At 39.7% G+C, this 22137-nt stretch overlaps 4 protein-coding genes across 14 annotated transcripts; all 4 read right to left on the reverse strand.

Moving 5' to 3' along the window:
- Window positions 1-56: 56 nt before the first annotated feature.
- LOC112292861 (mechanosensitive ion channel protein 1, mitochondrial) lies at window positions 57-3108 on the reverse strand. Of its 4 annotated transcripts, none has more exons than XM_090256482.1 (7): window positions 2970-3108; window positions 2434-2813; window positions 2025-2302; window positions 1631-1731; window positions 1376-1483; window positions 1021-1242; window positions 577-904 (listed from the first exon to the last, which is right to left on the reverse strand). In XM_090256482.1, exons 2-7 carry the CDS (start codon window positions 2715-2717, stop codon window positions 809-811), a joined length of 1089 nt encoding a protein of 362 aa, XP_090112608.1. In that variant the 5' UTR covers window positions 2718-2813; window positions 2970-3108; the 3' UTR covers window positions 577-808. The 4 variants fall into 4 exon arrangements, with proteins under 4 accessions (XP_024397531.1, XP_090112608.1, XP_024397536.1 ...); XM_024541768.3 differs by having other exon boundaries at window positions 2434-2761; window positions 2970-3106; XM_024541764.3 differs by having other exon boundaries at window positions 2434-2803; window positions 2970-3106.
- A 4164-nt stretch (window positions 3109-7272) lies between these two features.
- On the reverse strand, window positions 7273-10743 carry LOC112292905 (uncharacterized). Of its 2 annotated transcripts, XM_024541885.3 has the most exons (7): window positions 10041-10738; window positions 9694-9820; window positions 9256-9376; window positions 8991-9134; window positions 8608-8676; window positions 8096-8131; window positions 7273-7739 (listed from the first exon to the last, which is right to left on the reverse strand). In XM_024541885.3, the coding sequence occupies exons 1-7, from the start codon at window positions 10447-10449 to the stop codon at window positions 7614-7616; spliced, it is 1032 nt and encodes a 343-aa protein (XP_024397653.1). In that variant the 5' UTR covers window positions 10450-10738; the 3' UTR covers window positions 7273-7613. The 2 variants fall into 2 exon arrangements, with proteins under 2 accessions (XP_024397653.1, XP_024397654.1); XM_024541886.3 differs by lacking the exon at window positions 8991-9134 and having other exon boundaries at window positions 10041-10743.
- Window positions 10744-11535: 792 nt separating this feature from the next.
- LOC112292844 (laccase-4) lies at window positions 11536-16993 on the reverse strand. 3 transcript variants are annotated; one of them, XM_090256483.1, is made up of 10 exons: window positions 16894-16993; window positions 15976-16150; window positions 15580-15731; window positions 15050-15155; window positions 14523-14742; window positions 14135-14263; window positions 13723-13985; window positions 12988-13530; window positions 12457-12667; window positions 11536-12188 (listed from the first exon to the last, which is right to left on the reverse strand). In XM_090256483.1, exons 1-10 carry the CDS (start codon window positions 16959-16961, stop codon window positions 11959-11961), a joined length of 2097 nt encoding a protein of 698 aa, XP_090112609.1. In that variant the 5' UTR covers window positions 16962-16993; the 3' UTR covers window positions 11536-11958. The 3 variants fall into 3 exon arrangements, with proteins under 3 accessions (XP_090112609.1, XP_090112610.1, XP_073395493.1); XM_090256484.1 differs by having other exon boundaries at window positions 14523-14674; window positions 15063-15155; window positions 16894-16989; XM_073539392.2 differs by lacking the exon at window positions 16894-16993 and adding an exon at window positions 16688-16872.
- A 465-nt stretch (window positions 16994-17458) lies between these two features.
- LOC112292845 (putative pectate lyase 5) lies at window positions 17459-21822 on the reverse strand. 5 transcript variants are annotated; one of them, XM_090256486.1, is made up of 8 exons: window positions 21467-21818; window positions 20304-20415; window positions 19945-20031; window positions 18989-19634; window positions 18720-18823; window positions 18412-18550; window positions 17947-18171; window positions 17459-17727 (listed from the first exon to the last, which is right to left on the reverse strand). In XM_090256486.1, the coding sequence occupies exons 4-8, from the start codon at window positions 19625-19627 to the stop codon at window positions 17560-17562; spliced, it is 1275 nt and encodes a 424-aa protein (XP_090112612.1). In that variant the 5' UTR covers window positions 19628-19634; window positions 19945-20031; window positions 20304-20415; window positions 21467-21818; the 3' UTR covers window positions 17459-17559. The 5 variants fall into 5 exon arrangements, with proteins under 5 accessions (XP_090112612.1, XP_024397499.1, XP_073395495.1 ...); XM_024541731.3 differs by lacking the exon at window positions 19945-20031 and having other exon boundaries at window positions 21702-21822; XM_073539394.2 differs by lacking the exon at window positions 19945-20031 and having other exon boundaries at window positions 21467-21635.
- Window positions 21823-22137: the final 315 nt, after the last annotated feature.

Here is a 22137-nt window from a genome sequence, read left to right on the forward strand (position 1 = left end):
TGCCCAACTCCTAAACTCCAATGAAACAAAAAGTTGAGAGCAATAATCTGGATATATATAAGTAAATATATTGTTTTGCTGTACGAAGGCATATAATACATGGACAGAGTCGACTAATATCTCGCAATTATAAATTAGTCCGTAATTAAAACCTCCTGTATATTGGACTGCTAGGGTTACATCAGCTGAAAATCAATGGACTGGCTGCTTTCTCTCTTGGTATTCTTGAAACGTGAGGGTTTAGAACCTCACCGCGGCGACTGAGATGACTCGGATCTTCACCGTCCTTAGACAACGATGGAAACGACCGGGGAGGTTCAGCACTTGTCGATGCAATTTGCGAGTGTGCCTTGACATCGTCGTTCACAGGGGCGCGACGTGCTGTAGGAGGACCGGTTTCTATGGAAATTCCAAGAGAATTCTCAAAATTTTGCTCTATGGTATTCCAGATCGGTCATCAGTCTAAACGGGGGGATGCATCACTAAAAACATTTGGACCATCTAAACTCCAGTGGTTAGCTTGTGGGAGCCTGAATTTGGATCTGAAGTTGGATTCGCAACAACTCTTGAGAACTATTTTCAAATCTCAATACACTTTTCTGGTTAAAAAAAACTCTGTAGAGTAGAGCATCAGCTTGAACAAGCTGACCAGCAACCCAGCATACCTCTCAAATTTCTGTACACGAACTACTCTAAATGATCTCCAATTCTGAGCTGATCCTGTTCCACGATTCACCAACATTGATGTTACAATTACGTCTAATCTTCAATTCTAAGATGCATGCACATCCACACAGACTACATTTATCTACATGCTGGCACCTAAAGCGCCACCAGATCTGACCACGATACGCGAAGTCTCCAGTAGTATCTCCTCCTGCGTTAATAGGAAATCATCCATGTTCTGCACAAACCAAAAACACGACGAGGATGTTGAAGAAGTAAAATCACCGAATCCTGATACCGAAATCTAGTTCTTAAAATTGTGAAATATGTGTAGCAGTGTTAACGGCGGCTTACCATAGGCTTGAGATTGCAGGAGATGATGAGGTTGAACGAGGTCGAACCGACCTGAGAGACATAGCATCGGGTCTTCTCGTCTTCTGTGGTTACCTTTGAGTGTGATTGCAGCATAGATCGCACTTCTGATGTTATAGTGGGCAGCTTCTCTAGAGACGTGAGCTTCACTGGCACGTTTAATTCTAGTCCTCGTGTTTTGACTCGCGACCTGTTCACTATCACCTGCACCGCACCACGCCCAGATCCAGTCTTAGAAAACGTTGGAATCTACTTCGTCTTGCGCCGAGCGAAAAAACTTGAGCAGAATTAAACATCTTAACAACATGGGGAGATGCTTGATGGCATCAAGGGTCACCTGGCTGGAAAAGAAGGAATTCGGCACAATGGTAGGGAACTTGTCACGGTTGAGGATCTCCGTTGAGTGGATGCCTATATCCACCACCTCACCACTCAAATCCCCCGCCTGCATATCCCCACAGTGTGCTTCGTAAATTTAGTTAGAAAATCCACGGAGTGTCAAGGAGGATTCCGCAAAAGCTGCTTAGCCAAGCAAGAGGTGAGGATTCACTACAGAAGGTTGTCATGCAATTATCGGTCGGGACGAACTTACGGTGATGTAGTCGCCCACAGAAAATGGACTCCAGAATTGAATTCCAAGTCCACTTATAATGTTTCCCAATAAGTCCCGGGCTGCGAATGCCGTGGCCATTCCTGGAAAAAAAGAAAAAGAAAATTGAAAATACGGTAGTTCAGTAAACTGGGGAATTTATGTCCCGCAATTGGAAAGAATGAAGTTTGAATATTCCAGCGAGCAAACGATTGGTGATTTTTGCGCCACAACTCCCTCAGCTTCTTATGAGATGCTAGATGCATTTGTGAACGGACAAACTTAGAAAAGATATTCGGGTTGCTTGTGGTTGACGTAGAGCGTGCGCAAACAAAAGCGTGAAAATTAACTGTGAAATAGTGCATTGAGAAGAATTGTTCATGTGTGTGAAACTGACCTCCGATTCCTCCGACTGTGATCACTGATTGCACCGCAACGCCGCAGGATTCAGCCAACGCCATGCTTCCTAACACCACCAACGCTATCGACGAGAGACGATCCATGGTGAGGTACCGCTCCTTACTGTCATGGGAAAGAGATTTCCCGGAAGCAATCCGCATGAAGACATTCCTCTTGTACAAATAGAGAAACCAAATGAAACTAGCCGTCGTCACACCACTCCGGATTTGGAAGAGGTACTGAGATCCCAGGGACCGCGGTGCCACCAAATATCCTCTGCAACATCCAAACCAAAAACAGGAAACTCCATGAACAACCAAAAAAAAGATCCTGCAACTCAATGACAATTTCATACAAGTCTCTCGGCAATCGACCATAGCTTTGAGCCAGAGTGGGGGAACGCTCACAAGTAACTGAAGGTCAAAGCTCCGGAAAACAAGCGAATCGGATCTTCCAGAGCGCCGAACACGCTTTGATGGAACGGCACAGAGTCGGCGTACTCCTGCCCGTGCATACGTGCTTTGGGGACCGACTCGACATAACTGTGGCAGCGACGCAGCACGTTGGGGAGCAGCAGCCAGGCTGCGGAAGACAACCCCAACGCCATGGTCCCAGGCAACAAAGTTTCCATCACAGTCATTCGACGCAACGACTCCAGCATATCCGTCACTCTCCAACCAGCTCCCCCCATCTACTCTTCAAATACTGTACTCCCTCCCTCTTGGCACTGGGTCTCTGATACCCTCCCAGTCAATCGGATGGCTCGGTTCAGACTCTCTGCAACACCCTTGAACAAATTGTGTGTCGACTCAAACCAAAGTCACTGTCTAGAGATGAGAGACGGATCCAGGGACAAGTAAGGTGACGATGTCGAAGCTCTGATACGGACCTGAAAAAGGATTCCCATGCGCTTCAGGATGGCGCAGACACTAGATTTTCGTACCTGATCGAATCACAAAACTGCAGCGTCGTCGTCGTCGTCGATATTACTAGCGAAAAATGAACCCCAACTTCGATCGATCGATCAATCTATGAGTTCTAACTCCATCCATGGTATGGGTCCATGCTCCTGGATTTCGCAGGCCACTCTACATCAGGCGGCACTAACTAAGTGCGTGTCATCGCGTGAGAAATAACACACCAACATAACAAAAAATAAAAAAAACAAAGACAAAAATAGACGTAAACACGTGGCAGGGATCCATGCGTCGTTGTCGACTTGGGATGACTAGCGTGAGACACGTGTACGGTAGGCAGTGTGTGACTTGGCCCACAAGTGGTAGGAAACTGGAAACGGGAAACTGTGGAACCCAGGTCATCAGATTTGTGAAGTACTCGTCCCGGATGCTAAAGCAGACATTTGACAGTTGGATCCTTGAGTTAGCTTGGGTGCAGCTTTCCGATGGCCAGGTTTCGTGCTGGAGCTTTCCTCGGGACCAATGCTGCTGCTAAAACCATGGATGGATTAATGGATATATGGATGAATGGATTGGTTGGGAGGGGATAGAGTGGTGACAATTGCCCTTTTCTTGCCTTTATTTATTAAATAAGAATGTTTAATAGAACCAAGTTTTTAGTAAATCGACCCACCCATTTTAACCATGATGAAAAGGAAAAAAAATGACCTCTACATTCATATGTCCACAATTGGATTTGCAACCAATAAAAACCAACCACATTCATCATGATTACCATATTCTTCATCAATAATGGATATATTTAGTAAAATTATGGGTCTATTTAACATTCCCCTTTATTTTATTTCATTTATTTTTAGTGACATTGTTTCAAGAGATTGGTAGACCCCAACACCACCATCCTATCATGAAGTGTCAACACCAAATAAGGATGATGCACCCCCTCATGAATAATTTTATTTTTAATTCAAGTGATTTGTGCTAAAACTTTGATGAAAAGCTGAAGTATCAACAAATGCAGGATTAAACCTGTATTCACAATACCAATGGACTTCTAAATGAGACATTTTTAGATGTGTACTGAAACATGAAATTTTACTTCATGTTTTTATTTCTTTTGCAAAATTATTTCAGAATATTAATTGATTATTTGAATATTTTGAATATTTTTTATTTTTTATTAGAATATAAATATAATCAATGAAATTATACTTAGCTTGGATTTAAGAATTATGATTTAGAATTATTTAGACAAAAAAATATTTGTAGAATTATCAATAATTATTAAATTCAATACCATTATCAAATCCAGTGAATTTAATAGAAAGAAAAAAATATAATTATTTCATGGTTTCTAGAATATTTCTATTTGACATTTTATACATTTCTTGATTTTATATATATATATATATATATATATATATATATATTCCATATTTAAGCATATATTATAAATTTACTAAATCAAAATAATATCACGAATTAATATAGTTAAATTTTTTAAAATATAATTGACTTAGTATACATAAATACTATAGAATTTACAAAAGGTTCATAAATAAATTGATAGTAATGTAAACCAACTACAAACTATGATTGCAAGTAAGTATATTAAAATTCATAAAAACTACATATTGTGTATAAAAGAAACAGTCTAAGCTATACACCATCAATTATAAAACCAAAAGTAATTTATGTTCTTTAAATTAATTTATCACATCAAATCAATTTTAATTAGGTACTTAATTATCTAATGGTAGTTGATTTTATGATAATTACAAAATTTCAAAAAATATTTTAAGTTTTTGTAAAACCACTTTATATCTTTTTTTTCTTTTAGAAACAAATTGTTGTTGTATTATTCGTCAAAAAAAAATATTTTTTATATTTTATATAATATAATTATTTTTATAGCATTTGCCTTGTCCATGACTCAAAGGATTTGTAAAATTAGATCACCGTTCTTAATATTTTTGTGCTTTTAGGACTATGGCGTGTAGCATGGATTTAGCCATGCATGCTGTAATGAGTGTATATGCTTTAATTGACTGAAACGTGGTCAATTTAGTAAAAATTCCAATCAACGTATCAATTTCCATATATATATATATATATATATATACATTACTTGTGTAATGTAAATTATATTAAGCTATAATCAAGTATTAAAGAATTACTTTTAAAATCTTGAATTTTATTAATAATATTATACTAAAATAATAAATATTGACCAAATATTATATATAACTAATAAATTATTTAATAAAATATATATTGTAGAAAAAAATTTAAATTCATTAATATTTAATAACTCTAATAATTATTATTCTTATCAAATTTCATCTTATACTTATTTCTTTTTAACAAAATGTCCTTAATTTATTTATTTTTCTAAACACTATAATCATATTAATTAAAAATATTAAAAAATAAGTTAATTTTATTTCTTAAAATAAATAGAATAATAAATTATTATCTATTATATTTTATTCTTTTAATGATTTTAATTTATTATAATATTAATATTAAGATCACAAATATGTAACAAACTTCAATTATAAGTACTTTCTATACTTTTACTAACATTTGTACTACTTTTTGTAGGTCTTTAAAAAAAATTATATCATAGTAGAATCTTCAATTAAATTTTTAAAATCTTTCATTTTTGTCTTGTTATTTTAAGAAACTTCTAAGCCTTTTGGTTCCTAGAAAGCCTCCTCAAGACCTTTTTAGTAGCTAGTATATATGGAGGGAAGATTAAGACTATCTTGAAACTTTCCAACATTTCTTTTTATGCTCTAAACTTTATTTAAGACTCTTTGGGTTCTTTATAATTGGCAATAGCCATTCTAGTTTTATTTCATTGCAGTTGTATTTATGCTTTAACACATATATATATATATATATATATTTTTTTTTATTTGTCTATTTTGTTTTTCATTGATATAAGTCTATATTATTCTCTTAGAGTTTTGTTGTGATTTGTGTCTTAAATAAAAACATAATCAAAATTTCAGTTTTTATGTATTTTGTAAAAGATTTAAACAAATTATTATTTTTAAAATATTTAAGTTACTTTTAAATCAAAACTTAAATATATTTTAAATTTTTATCTGTTTTAAGATATAGTTTGTTGAAAATTTAGAAAATATATAAAATGTTGGTCTATGATAAAAATGTGATATTATGTCTTCAATTGATGATTTTATCTTGAAATTTTAAAACTTTAATAGGCTATCATTTATTATTAGTCACAAAGTTTATTAATATTGAAGCATGCTATTTATGTGATTGTTATAAAATTTTAAAATTAAAATAATATTATTAAAAAATTTTATTTTTCTTACAATATCAATTTTTGACTTTTGATGTAATTATTTCTGGGTACTGCATAGAATTTCTTTTGTTAATAAATCAAATATTTTGTAGATTATGATTTAGTAGGTTTTTTAAAATTGTGTAATATCTAATATTATATTACATGTACTGAAATTGTGTAATCATTTTTTTTTAAGCAACAATTATACTTGTTTAATTGAATCATAATTATATATTAATTTTGGTATATTTATTACTGTCAAAAAGCATTGTCATGAAAAGATAAATGACTTTTCTACTCTATCGGCTTTATAAATGAAATCCAAATTCATTAGCATGCATAGTAAAATAGATAGTTTATTTCAACCTGTTATTATAACAATAATTAAAGACAGTTATGTAAACTGAATCTCTTTCTGTTGTTGCAAAAGATAATTCAACTTAATTGGTGGACTTTGTTTTGTAGAGGGATACAAGTTGTGTTTAGTAAAATAAAATAACTTCTACTTAATTAAACAACGTAATTAAAATTTTAATATGGAATACAACACAATTTCTGCTCATTTATTATAAACAACGTGAACAAATTTGTAAAATAAAATTATTGCTTCAGGAATGATTTTTAAGTTATGATTTTAAAAAAGAGAACATGTAAAATCAAACAAAACAAATAAAAGATATGAACAAAAAATTATTTACACATATATAAACAAACATAGAAATGTAGTACGTAAATGCAGTAAAAAATGTGGTCTGTCAATGCCAGTTATAAAATTATTTTTAGATTTATGAGATTGTTTGATATGATTGCAGAATTTTTCTAAATAATAGACGTTTTATGGCAATTCATTAAATATAGAAGCACAAGTTTTTGGAACTAAATTAGAATTAACTTGATTTATAACTATAGACATATGTATGTGTGTATATGTATATATATATATATATATATATATATACTAACACATGCCATTTCAAAACCAAATATATTTAATATTCACAATATTCAGGATCTTTAAAATTAGAGAATTAATAAAAGAAAGAAATACATAAGATACAAAGTTGGTGACATCCACAGCCTTAAAATTGTCGGAGGCATGGAATTCGACTAGCCATTATGAAGAGCCTCTAGGTTACAACATGACCCAGAATCGCATTCTATTGACCTTACGGTTGAATGATTCATTCTGTGACGATAGGATCATTTCCCATATTGAAAACATGCAATAGTTTTGTGGGGTCCAACTTGTGGTAAAAAGAAGGATGCATGTCCGTAATGAGGCAAACCAGTTTTAAAACAACCACTTGGACTCTATGACTTGAGGATTCAAGCACCTGAGTGAAGTAGCTTCTCAGAGTGGATCGCCGAGACTCTGGCTGCAATCTGTGGTGATCGTCAACAATCCCTTCCTCTCCGAAACACCATCCTCCTTAGTAACGACGCATTCTGATTGTTGACTGACAGCTTCTGAAGCATACTGCAACCATGAACACAATATTGTCAGAGAATGTCCTCTGGGAGAATTTCAGCCAAACTGCATTCGAATCTTGTGGCCACCTACAGGAACACAACCCAAGTTACTGGATATAAGGCTGAAGCATTGCACATAGCTTGGAAGGTGAACACAATAGTTAGTAACTAAAAGGCCAGTACATGCTTCTGTGAGATCATTATTTTATAAACACAAAGAGTGTGCAGCTGCCCTGGTTAAGACATGCAGAGATATAGCCATGTGGCATATTTGCTGCATAGCCTGCAAGGTAGAAATGAGCATTTTCGGTTCAAAGGTCGAGTAGGGCTAACTGAAGGAGATACAAAGCAAGGGAAACCCACCTTCTGAAAGCACTCCAAATCGGTTTGCAAAGTGGCCTGCCAGATTCGTTCATCAAAAGGTTAACGATAGCCATGTAATGATATAGGTGTTGTGACCAGGGCATATACAAGTAGTAACAACTGATGGCACGCATTTAAGCATACCAGCAACTCAGCCATTGAGTAGCTCAGCTGCAAGCCCTCTCTTGAATTGAAGACACATTGAATCATACTAAAGATCTTCTGCGTGGCAAGAATCTACCATAGTACCTACATAATATTTCAACTGTATCCACTAGAAACGAAGATTACCATAGATATGCCACTAATATTTTGAATCATACCAACCCAGAGAAATGTGATCAACGTAATCTGATAACGTGAAATCAAGTGCTAATAGCCTCTGCGCCTGCCTAAATGAAACTGATAAAAGTGATGTACATGAGTACTAAAAATAGAGGCCGATTCAGACACGTGAAACTACGCTTGCAGCTCAGACAATTCAAAGAGCACGTGACTCAAAAAAAGATTACCTGAACCAAACCCCGCAGAGCACTTGATGCCATCACTCGACCAAGAGCTGCGGGCAATGAATGTGATATCTGCAACAATTATCAAATACTCCTAAAATATGGAACCCTCCATTTCAAGACTTAACAGGAAAGTTGGAAGCATACACTGCGGTTCCAGATTCCATGACAGTAGACATAGGTGGTAAACAAATTGCTAGGATGGAAATGCTCTTCCCAACCCTTTAAGAGCATTTGAATGGATGTGGATCTAACTCATTGAAGTCAAGGTAAAGAGGATCACATTCTGCAGGTCAAAGAATATTATGCTGAGAAACTTTGGCGAAAAAGGAAAAAAAGAAACATTCAAATCACATTCAAAGCCATGAAACTACTGATGCGCTTACAGAAAGCTCCACGGTAGTTCCCTTAGTATTGTTCTCTTTAAAAGTCACTTCGCCTCGGTTTGTAAGGCCCTCCACAGTTGTCCACCTTAAAACTCGTACTGGTGAATTGGACTCCACGAACTCTACTCTAGCGACCCACACAACCTTCCTCCAAACACAACTGCAACAACATAAGATCCATATCCAGCAATAGCACAAATATGCAACATCCTTCGAACAAACATATTTGTCTTCGAGTACCGTACGAGGAGATGAAATTACCCACCTCAAAACCAATAGTGCTACAGGTCCAACGCGAGAGCTGACATAATCCAGGTGGCAGGTCATGGGATGAATCGGTACTAGCATCCTCATCCAGGAAATCAACTCGATCGATCCATCGCATCCTACCACATTCACGGAGTATTACTCAGCTGCTGTTGATCTAAATGTTAGAAGTGCACCAAGAAACATATTATGGACAGGTTATTGCACATTGACATGACAGGCTGCGATGGGAATTTTTATGTGGAGATAGTGTTCAAAGTTTCGTATAGAAACCTGAGACCCTCTTGCTGGATCAAGTACTGATCACAAAAACTCCACTTGCAGCAAATTTGCAATGAGAACAATACTTCGAAGCGGCATTGGAAAAAAACAGGCATATCCAAACCAGTCATTCGACCCAAGAGGGATTTACAAAAACACATTTGGATCGACATACCATAGTGGAGCGCTCTTAATATCGGTCCACAACTTCCACACCAAATCGGGTGGCGCTAACACATCTAGTGCCACTTTGTGGGTGAACTCCAGTGAATTTGCAGGAACCTCCTCCTCCGCGCCATCAACTAATTTGCACACGAATTAGATGGACATCCCACAGTCATACACATCATACAATGACGAATGACCGCATTCTGAACCGGTTGTGATTCTTGAACCTATCAAGCACATTGGTTCAAGTGCAGCTGGCAAATCATGGGCCATGGTGCACATATTGCTACTGCTGCATGTGGAAAATCGAGGAATTACAATTTTTTTTAAAAAACCCATCAGGAGGAGACGTACCAGGGCCGTCGCTAGCTGAAGCCAAACACGCCTTCAATCCACTCAATCGATTCCCACCTTGTTGTAACGTAAGTCTGAAATTCAAATGACGAACAGGGGGACCGACACTACCGAACGAAAACCTTGTGCTAACCGGAACTAAGAAAATGTAATTACCCTGGAAATTTATACGAGAATTCCTACAAAGAGTCGCATCCCTACAACAACTAGCACTAATCTCCCCACTCAACACCGCCATTCTTACACCCAATCCGAGATTCCCTTGCTCCTTGTCTCGACCACCCCTGGAGCGCAACCCTTCCGCAGGATTACCTGTTCCGGTAACATCATTCGCCAAAACTAAACGATGCGGGCAAGGCTTACTCCTCCACACCGAATGCGAGACCGGTGTGGGGTGGGCAACCCACATTGCAATCTACGGAAGCCTGTCTTTCAATGTGAGAAGCAAGCAGCCCGCAAGGTAGTAGTATACATGTGTGGCGAAGATAAGGTACTACTACTCAACGACGACGACGACGACGACGACAATGGTTCAAACAAAGTTGCAATGCGCGTGTGCCAGTGCGAGAATTGCAGCCTCGAGCCACAAATCTAACACTCGATTCGTCGGAAGCCCTCGCGTCGGTCACCCCCACGTAACAGATTCCGACCCAAGCCTGGTGGGTGGTGTGTGTTTGCTAGAAAGCTCGGTCGGACCCACTTGGCCGCATCGACAACCGAGTTCAATCTGATTGTGGGTTTTCTGATGCTCGCAATTCTTTTTTGTCGACATGGATGAGTGCATTTTACTGGGCGTGAAAAGAATGACGCGAGCTGCGAATTGAAATCGGTTTCTGGCTCTGGATTTCATGTTCTCAACTTCTTTGTTTTTCGTTTGGTTTTTGTGGCTTTCAAGTGGGGATTGCTAATTGGGCCATTAGCGTCTAGCATTAGGTTTGCCCTAGAAAATGTGATATTATAGTTTTATTTTTTATTGTTTTTTTTTTTTTTTTTTTGAATCGCTTAATTTTACTATCAACTGTTATATTATGCTATACTTCGATAATGCCACTGTACTTTAATTCACCATATTGGGCATGTAACACCAATCTATTAGTAGTGCACTTATGATTCTAAGCATACTAAATTTCAACCACATGGAATGTAAAGAGTTGGCAAGCAATACGTTTGCATCGTTTAGATAAAAGTAATTCTTAAGTCAAACTTCAACACTCTATCCTTGTCATCAATTATATTTTATTTTTCTGGACAAGGTCCCCCTGTCAAAGTAGCAATCACTTATGTGAAAAACCTGTAAAATTCGATGGATAATGCTGAAAATTCTGAAGAGATTTTGGTAAGTTACAACAGTTATGATCGCTTTTTTTTCGATAATAAAAATATCAGGTAATTGCTCCATCGCATGAATACAGTGTTGGCCAGTCCAGAGGATGAAGATTGGCTATGAAAGAGACAAATTAGAACACTAAATTGGTTACTTAGAGATTGAAATACCATGTGTAAACGTAACATAATAAAAGTTTTACTCACTCATTTTAGTTGAATGATAACCAGGTCTTTAAAGTAGTATGCAGCGATACCTGAAAGTTGATATCATGTTAGTAGAACTGTTGCAGCTTAGCCCCCACACTCTTATTTGTCTGAGGAGCTCAAACTGTTACATGAATCAAATGAGGAGCCCAAATCCACTTTTTTATGCGCACACTGGATCGTCCAGCAAAGGAAGAGGATTAAATCCACGAGGATGTACACTGGTCTATCCCGATGTGGTCGCAACGAGAGACAATTCCAGAATCTACAGAGTGGACTAGCACAATGGATAAGTGCTATAACAAACCTTGACACTTAGAAAAGACATTTCTACAGCAGTATCCATGTCTACATATTCAGCAGCTCAATGCAGGCCCGACGGCAGCTATCAATGGGGAACTTCCTTGCTAATTTCAGGCTTTGTAATGTCCTCACTTATCGTTATGCTAACTGTGGGTTCCTTTTTTTTTGAGGTATTCTCCGAGCTGGCGCAAGCTGGGAGGTCTGACGGGGGAGCTTCAAGTGTCTGGTTTGTTCCTGTTCCTTCTTTGACGTAAAGGACTGTTTCCATTCCCCATGAAGTGTGAATCTCGAAGTGACAGTGAAAGAGCCAAACCCCTGCACACAAGCATTTCACATCACGACAGCCTTCAGTATGATAAGCGATCTGTTGCATCGAGTTGCCTTGGGGGTTTTTAACAGAACGATGCAATTGTAACTTCCAGCGGAAGAATTGCTATTTGTATTCATCTTGCGATAGATCTGGCCCTTGGCTTGTTCTGTTGTAAAATGATCAATTAGTGATGGGAAAGTTCCGTAAATCCTGACAAGGTTGTCACATATCGGTGGTCCAAAATCTGAAAGCAGTAAAGGAAGAAGGGATTACCAGGGTTGTCTGCTCGGAATCGAAGAGCAAGCCAGCCCCTGTGGGGTACACCAAAAGTGTTGCGCAAGGGCGGATCCACCAGATTGAAAGTGGCAGGGCTAGAGTCTGGATCATAGTTGCCATTTCCTCTGCCTACAATGTAGAAGCTGTATCCATGAAGATGGAAAGGATGCGTCTCAAATTGAACAATATTTGTATTTTGGAGTATTATCTGCACCACAAATCAAATCAGTTGTCACCACATGGTCGTATCTAGGCTTTGATGTAATAAAACAAAAACTTGGCAAGTGATGCTTCTTCAGACAGAGCGTGTTACGTTAAGCTATGATTGACGAACCCCATTGAGTGCTGAGGATAGCTCTCCCTTGTGCCTTTGAATCATCTCCTTTTAAAGGATCCTTAACCAGATTGACAGCAGCATAATAATAGGATGACACAGAGATGTGCTTTGCTCTACATTTGTCAGCCTGTAGGACGACTTCTTGCTAATAAACTCACTGATGGTGGATATGTAACGAGGTCAGAACTAACCTGGACACTGGCATTATAATTGATGACACTTAATTTTGTTGCATGTTTAGAAAACCACTGAGACAGTGGTAATCTGGTTGATCCGGTGTAGTTGAACGTCATTGTGGGCTGGCTTGGAAAGTCCAAATCAAGAGCTGATGTTACTGAGGCATTTCCATGATCACGCAAGTAGGCAATTTCCAGCAAAGACTTACTTGTTGTGTTTGGTGTAACAAAAGAAATGTTGTTCACAGATCCAACAACTCGGTATTGGCCATCATAACCATCAACACATGTCTTGAAAGGATGGCAGCTACTGGATTTATCCAATCCATAGCCCACTGTGAAAAAGAGATGCTTGTCTACAGTCTCCGGAACATCAAGAGTTTGATAAGTGGTATTGATGCTTTTCTGAAGATCATCAAATTTATGGCGGTAGTTTGAGTCATTAGGGGATGGAAATGTAGGCATGTAAGTAACGATTTCAGACGAGCTCCGTTCGATTTCATACGAGCTCTCTTCGTATTCCATTCTAGCGGTTGCAGGAATTTCAGGAAACGGGACCTGCAGGCGACACATATAACATGTAGGAGAACAGATTCTGACGATGCAAATGCACTTCACAAACTTCTCAAGACATATTTCGACGCAAAAGTTAATTTTCTGCACATGTGCATCAATTACTTGTGACCATGTACTGGTACACAAGCCAGTAAAAGAAACATCTATTCAACGAATCCAGCTTATCAGACTTACATATTGAGGATCAGGGACTGAATATGGCGATGCGGCCATGTAGTATCTTCCAGATGCCCGATTTGCAGTCAGTAAAGCATCTAAGGTTTGTCCAGGAGCAATGAGGACTGTATTCACAGTGAAAGGCTTCACGTAAGCAGAATCCAACTGCACCACTTTGAGAGAATGGTTCGCAACTCCGAAGAACATCCCAAAATTGAGGCAGGCGTTCACGACCCGAAGAAGATAAGTCTCTCCGTGGGTTACCTTCACTTTGAGAGCATCTTTACTCCGAGAAATTTATCGTCAGTAAGAGTTCTTGTCAGTTTGCGGGCCATCGGATGCTCAGTAGTGAGAACGATTAACTTTTCTGACACAAGCAATTCCGACGAGATGCATTGGTCACATATCGAGTTCAAGAAATGTGTGTTACCTTTTGATGAGTGGTTGTAAAGAAAACCGGGCTGACCATTTAAGGTAATAGCATCAGAGATATTATACCGTCCACCCCTAGCCAAAGCGTAAGCAAGAACATCCTCTACATCGTTGTTCCACCATTCACCTGCTCCGAGACAAAATTATTGGGATCCTCAAATACCAACAGCTTCTGTTTCTGAACTTGTGTTGATCTTTTTAAATTTTTCCCACAACACGAATAACTCCGTTTTGTGTGATGTTGTTAGGAGTGGAAGGTACCAGTAAACGTTTTCACTCCAATATTTGTGAGAAAGAAACTTCGAGTATGAGGCTCGATTAACATGATTTTGATTATGATTAATGACAAAATATTTTTTTTATCGCAAATAGCAGATAACCCTTACCAATCATGATGGTTATTTCACGCTTGGGTGAAGTAAAAGGAAATGATTCGAATTTTCTTGGTCGAAGCACAATTGGCCCATGAACACTCGCACGTAACCAGGAGATATGTGCATGGTACCACATTGTCCCTGTTTGATTGAGCAGCTGGAACCTGAATCGAGGCATTCCGTCAGCACCCAGTTTCCCACTATGGAAGAGACAGATCATTGTAAAGCAAACCTGCATGATACTCATCTTAGTACCATTGCACACTTGCTCAACACAACTCTCTGCAGGTAGATATGGACAACCATGATCATGGTAAATTGATTGCTTTAACGAACAAAAGATATTTAGTAGCTCCGAAATTCCCAAATGAAGGAACTCCTAGTAAGTTTCTCTATTGGTCAAAGATTGCAACCACCCAGTACATAGGCTTAACATTACTAATGTGGTGAACGTTCGTCAATAACATAGGCAGTAAGAACTGACTCGATGAACAACCATAATTTACACACTGAAGGTACATTTTCGTCGAGGTGTTTACATTAAAAAAGTACCTGTGAGAAAAAGATTGATTCTGCTGAAGAGGGCACATCGTAATGTAGGGAACACCATCGGCCCAACATGTGCGTATCTGCTTTACGCCATGCCTGCAATTTATAAACCTAGGTGAAATTGTTTGGTTACACGAATGACTTTGAAAAACATGTGATGAGTTTCTTTATATATTTTTGACATCCTCTTACAGGTCAGAAGCATTTCTTAAACGTCATTTAGATCATGTCGTCAACTCGTCTCTTCCCGAGGGCATGTTACCGTACACATACTCAGGAAAGTGGTGACGGCCATATCATCCTGACGAAATTCTTGGAATATATTTACATTAAAGCGAATGCAGTATCTCAAAACAGATAGTAATTCCTACTGTTCATAGAGAAAATCCAAAGCACGAATAAAACTTTCGAGAGTGCACGCGAGGCTTTGCGCCAAACCTCAGTTTGGGACGGAACAGAAAGTATATAATAACTAAGCTGGGAGTGCACGAATACTAAACCAGTGAGCAGAGCTTTTAACCAGTGAATCGTGACGGGGGCTGCGACAAGATTAGTGACATTGACAATGACGATGTCATCCTCATTGGCTCGTATTGCAGGGCCTGGAAATTGACCATTCACAACGATCATTCTCTTCGTATGGTTAAGCCTAGTGAAAGTCGCATAATTCACCTGCAGTCAATATTGACAGATTTAGTGAATAACAGCAAGTGGTAGATTCTTGAATACCAAATTGAGAAGAACAAATATACACTAAGGAGTATTCCACGGAGAGCATTTTCAAAATAAGTAATGTCACCTGTAGATTTAATAATACAAAAATCTGTACGAAAGACTGACTGACTGACCACGGACTGATCGCTTTTCGACCACTGCTAAACAGTTTATTCAAAAGAATGAAATACGCGTTCCTTACCACAAAATTGTACCGACGGGTGGTAATTCCTGAAGTCCCAGCCCTCACGACGCGATTTGTACTTAGGTGGATGCAGAAAACAAGAAAAAGTAACACGAACAGTTGACGGTATATTCCGCCCGCGAAGTACATCCCATTGAGGTGGATACTGAACTTCATAGTATCACAACTTCCTCTGGTTTTACCCATAAATAAGAATGCATGAGAGGCATTTGTTAGTCGAAGATCTTCGAAATGGACATTCTAGTGACCATTTCCTTAGGTAAGAATATCTCACGTAGACTCTTGTTCTGATTAAATTTCCTAGGTACGGTAAGTATTAACATTTTTAAAATGGTACCACGTCTCTTATGGTCTTTCATATGCGAGCGAGGTTCATTTGCATGTAGTTCCAGCAACGGTCTCACTGATAAGAAATCTACTGAATCTTGATTACTTACGAAGAAAATTTACTTTGGCGAGTACGATTTCCTGCACTGAGCTTCAAAATAATCACCCGAGGTAATAACTCAAAGCAGATAAAAACACGCATACACGGCAGCACATGGACTCTCAACGTACAATTGTCCACTTCTAGCAGAACACATTCAAAGCATCATGTCCACGTAGCCATTCATGCACGCATGCAAATTTTCTACGGGTGATACAATCCAGAGCCGTGCAGAGTAAATCCTTCTAAAAGAGAGCCTTCAAAGAAAGTTATGCATCTTACCAAATTAAGACCAGACCAACATCTTCCTCCACAATAACTTCACGACCCGAAAGGCCATTAAAATCTACTATAAACCTGAGCTGAATTGACAGCGAACCAGCTCACATGCATCAAACCATTCCAACGGAATCTACTACAAGGAACAGCGATGAAGCAGAGGGAAACTTCACACGTTTCTGCAACTCATGGATCGGCGCTAAGCTCACCTCCACCAGGTGCTGAAGAAACTGCAATTCTCCCGCAACAACATCCACATCTGCGTGAAACTAGGCATTTAACAGCGTAGGAAGCTTCTCCGAAGAGGTCCTAATTTGAATCACCGAAGTGGCCCCGCCATGAAGTTGAATCGCGCGGTGGAGTCGGTCGAATTCGAAATTCCATCATCATGACGTGGCATTACCAGCTGCCTCCCCCCCCCCCCGCTTCATTCTATAATTACTCTGTAGTAATGTTGTGGCAAGGCACTGGACAATTAATTACACGATTATATATTTCGGAAGATTATCAAAGCATTTGTGGATTAGTGTAATTCCTGCCTACACTAATTCAACTAACTATCAACACTCGTTATTCAATGACTTGCTTAATGGTGAAGAATAAGAATCCAACAACTAAACTATTCTAGGTCATTTTGTAAGATCCTGAATATCTGTCGTTGTTGGTTGTGTTGTTTTTCTTTTCTGTTCTGTTTTTCGTTTTTTCCAGTTTTTATGGTGAATGTCTGGAGTAAATCCGCACGCAAGAAAGTATCGTTGCACTGAGAACTTGGAATGATAATAGGCAATGCGTGTCACATATATAGGAGCACCCACTTCATTATGCTTCGACAACATCAACGAGTTATCACTAGTTTACAACCACATGTGCAGTCGCTAAATGAACATGCACACAACACTAAGTGTGCTGAATAGAAGTAAGAAGACGGCTTGAACAGGAATGTTGTGATTGCGCATTCCAGCTGAATACCATCCAGGCGAGCTCCCGTACCCACCTGATCCACCGTATGTATTCGGAGTTCCTGAATCACATGATAAGTATCCCTGTTTCCACAGCCGCAAATCGCTCTTTGTTAATAAACGACAGAAAAAGATTTTTTTAAACTAATAACATACAGATAGATCAAATTATAGAGGTCACATTAAAATGTGTCCAAAGAAAACTGTGACGAAACATGAAGATTATGCTGGGAAAGATGCGCACGGTCTTGCTCAACGAAGTTAAGCATGAAAAAGCTCTTAGTGGATTCGAGAAAGCAGTACCCCAAGTCCACATTGAAACGGGCCGGCATTTGCAGTTAATGTTTCGACATGCGATGATGGTTTTGCTGAGAAGCTTGTGGCTTTTTCGTACAAGGAAGAGTCGATGTTAGATGATCCCGAATCTTGAAAGAAGGCACCGTTCAAGAACATGTCATCAGATGACCTCCAGTTCCAGTTCTCCCAACCCCCGAAATCGTTGCCTCCATCAGCCACACGCTTGGTCACCTGAGACCATGTAGTGTTTTAGTTCAAGTATCGCCAAGTTTATCATCCAATTGTAAGACGTACTTAATTACCTTTCATCACCTTCCTTCGGATAAATACTATCTGTTTCAAGGTCGCTTACAGCACTCTCAAGTTTCCATATGTGAATCGCGCCAGCGAAATGTCGAAGTCCAAGCAATTGTCACTCACAAAGAGCCACATCTATTTTGTGCCCTGTCAGGTCTAGTGCAGCTGTCTGACCTCTTTGGAGTTGTTATTGTCAGAGGCCTTGAAACGATTGCCTTCGCTGAGAATGGTGGGATTTTGGCTACCCCCAATGGCATACATTTTCCAATCCAGGTAATCATTGTTGAAGACGTGAAAATAACCAAAACGACATCTGCAAAAGCAACGTGGTTTATGATACTTTCTTGTAACCTCAAGCTGATGGTCAAATTAAACTTTCCATCCAAACATTTCAAGTCTAAAACAGAAGTTTAATGGTTGCCTGCTGCACAAAGTTTGTTGCCATTTGAGATGAAGAATCCTGAAGGACTACAGAGAGATACCTCGGCATACGCTGTGTAAGGCCTGTTCCGAAATGATTGTAAGCTACTGTGACCTGCATAACTGTGTCGAAGGTGTCCTCTGGATGCGCTCCAAATAGCATCACCTGTGCCATTGTGCTCATTAAGTTAATATCTTCTCTACTTCGTGACATGATATCAGTAGCGTCATTAAATGAAGCTCCAAGTATCAAAATCACGTGCATCTTGCTGATTCAAATTAATCTGATAGATAATAAGAGAATACGTGGTGGTAAAAATCTATCAGGTACCTTGTCATGGTTGGTGAAGTAGCTATTAGAAACGGTGATGAAAGTTGATGCTTCTATAGCACTAATCAAATTGGTGGTGCAATCCGAGAGATACAAATGATCTAACCAAACATTTGTTCCTGCAAAGATGCTGATTGCACTCCCATCCGACCGTAGCCTATGACCATAGTGCGCAGGAGAGTCTCTCACCATGGCGGGACCTGTCGGTACAAGGTTGAACATTCGAATGCCATGAATGATAATGTTGGATATACCTTGAATGGTTATCCCCGCTCCTCCTGAAATCTGTACATTGTACCCTCTTCCATCAATGGTTTTGTAGCTGTTCATGATCAATTCCTGTGTGAGCGCGATACTTGTATCTTGTGAGAAGATGATCCACAGGGGCTCTGTCTGTATGGCAGCCCAACGCAATGTTCCATAACTTGGATTCACCACATCGTCATCACTGTCATTCGTCACCACATACAGTGACCCATGTTTGCCACCCACAGCATTTTTCCCGAACCCAATTGCGCAGTCAGCGAGAGATTGACGATTGGTTTCCCATGAGCTGTCGCATCTCCAGCAATCGTCAATGGAATTGCCAGTTTGACAAGCACTTGTCGCAAGTTGCCGACGTACCTCACTTCCCTGCATTTTTCCTCTGCATGCGAAGCGATTAGACAGACTCAGAACATAACTCTCAACTTGATAGGCATCGTTTTTACATTCGAGGTTCACATTAGTTCACCGAAAGAAAAGGCATATTGACCATGTGCGAGAATTAATGCAAAGAATTAGACCATGAGAAGGAGGTTTTTGTCCAGTAGAAATTGCTGTTAACAAAAAACACAAGGCCATACTAACCTTCCCTGGTTAGGAAAATTTCTTTCACGTTAGTACAATCAACACGGTAATCGCAACAATCAAGTCTATGAATATTGAAAAAAACATCAAGCATCTGGTACGCTTACCCAAACCTCAGCTTGTTTTTCAACGCATCCTAAATGGTAGAACTTTCAGTGGGTATCCAGAATTCCGTGGTTGTTGCGCGTGAGACTCTTAAAATGTGCAGAATCGGTGAGAAAGTGTGCCAATAATACGGCAGCAAATTATGGACTGCAAACTAATGACTCACGCAACTGAGCCTAATTCAATGGACGTGTAACTCGAGTTCACGATTAACTCCTTGGCTATTAACTCTCTACTGACTGATCCAGACGTGTCGATCACCTCGAATGCAAAAATGCGAGGGACATCACAAATTCTGCGCTGAGATGATTTCAAGGGAACAGAAATTTAAATGTAGGGTTCACACGAAAGTAGAATGTACCTTTCATTGAAGTGTGCTTTAACCTGCTCCTCGGCTCCAAGTTCGGTTTTTCCATGTGTGTGAAGCTTGTTGACGCTTCCCTCCGTGGAGGTTGCATGATGCAGCTGGGGAACTATTGATAGAGACGCCAAACAAACTAAGATCAGCTCCCCGGTTATGGAAGTTCTTCGACCTTCCCTCATTGCGTCAATTAAGCTTAACAATTTCCTGCACTAGCGTATAAGAAGCAAGTCCAGGGACTCGTACATTTCTTCAATGATACATGTCATAGACTGAGCATTCCAGTGGCAAAAACGCCAGCGATTCTGGAAGTGCCCACAGCGTAGTCACTACTATGTCAAGCGCCATAGAAAGCTTACACCGAGTGCGGTAACTTCTTGGAAGAAATGGATATTCTGTCACCGACTGGACCCAGCTGCACACCTAATGACGCGTCTATGAACCGTATATCGGCGCAGGGTGCTCAAAACCTTCCACTAAACCCACACGTGTGCCGGAATAGAGAAAGTGGACGGTGGCTGGAAGAGCATGTGGACTTTGCCTCCAAGCGCCCCCTTCTAACTCTCAACCGCATAGTGACTCCTTGCGATAGCTCACAAACACTTGCATCATCTTAAGTAACATTCTAGAAAGAAAATTCCACACCTCATGCCAAGTAAACTTGGAAACTAGTTTGAAGAGGACGAACTAGCTTCACAAACCAACTGCACTTCTGCTTGAGACAAAATACTAGAGATATTTCCAGGAAGAAACTAAACGTAGGTAAGCCAGCGCAATGATTCTCCTTGGGAACACAACGCAATTCAAGCTGCACTTGCAGTCTCCTCATAAGCACCGCTGAAGACAATGGGAACTGAAAGCTAGCATCCTCAGGTCAAATCACCTTACATCTGCATCGAAAATGAACCTGTCATGGACCACTGGCACCAGACACAACATCTCTAGGGAAGTACAATCCACCCCAGCCAATTACACTTCATCGCTTGGTTTCGATTTCAATTGTCTCATTCGAACTCAACGTTTTCCAACTCTGATGCCCTAAACTAATGCAACAATACTCGGAAGGCCAATGAGTTGTTCAACTTGGTACCAAAAGGCCTCACTCGCCACCTAAAAAAAAATATGTAAAAGATAATCGAAAGCATCGTAGAAGGTGACAGCACCTCGAAACGATCAGAGCATGAGACGATGATCACTTCACAGAGGCACTGTAGCGATGAGTTAGCTATTATTGCAATCGCTTATACCCTCGGTTGCAGCAACAACTCGACTCCATTGTGAGTGGCTCCAAAGCGGCGACTAAGTTAGAACGGGACAAGTGGTGAGACAGACCCCCCCCCCCCCCCCCTCCCCCTTACTCTCTGATTCTCCCCTGTCAGAGTGGAATGATTCACTCACTAGCCATGGACAATAATTTGCCAACGCTATGGTTGGATTGTTAGCATGACCTAAAACATGATCCTGCAGCAGCAGAAGCAGCTGCTGTCACGGTTCCTTCGAGCTCCGTTCGAGATTGTGCAAATGGAATGCGGTGCTGTCGAACTGCGGACGCCATCGTTTGTTTGTACTATGGAACCCGATCCCGCCCCCCTCTATCAGTTCCAGGTCAGCATCCCTGCGTGAAATTTGCTGACGTGGACAGCACCCCTGGTGAAGCTTGCTGATGTGGACAGCGCATCAATTCACCCGGGGTAAGACTTCCCTGGTGGAGCAACACATGTGTAAATTGTAAATATTTACCAACTACTTGCAAAATCAATGACAGTGTTGTAGGGTAATTAGTTCGGAGCTTTTGAGATTTACTTGTAAATATATTGACAACAAGTCCATCTCA

The sequence above is a fragment of the Physcomitrium patens genome, chromosome 15 (assembly GCF_059467195.1).
Source record: "Physcomitrium patens ecotype Gransden chromosome 15, ASM5946719v1, whole genome shotgun sequence".
In the NCBI taxonomy this organism is placed as follows: domain Eukaryota; kingdom Viridiplantae; phylum Streptophyta; class Bryopsida; order Funariales; family Funariaceae; genus Physcomitrium; species Physcomitrium patens.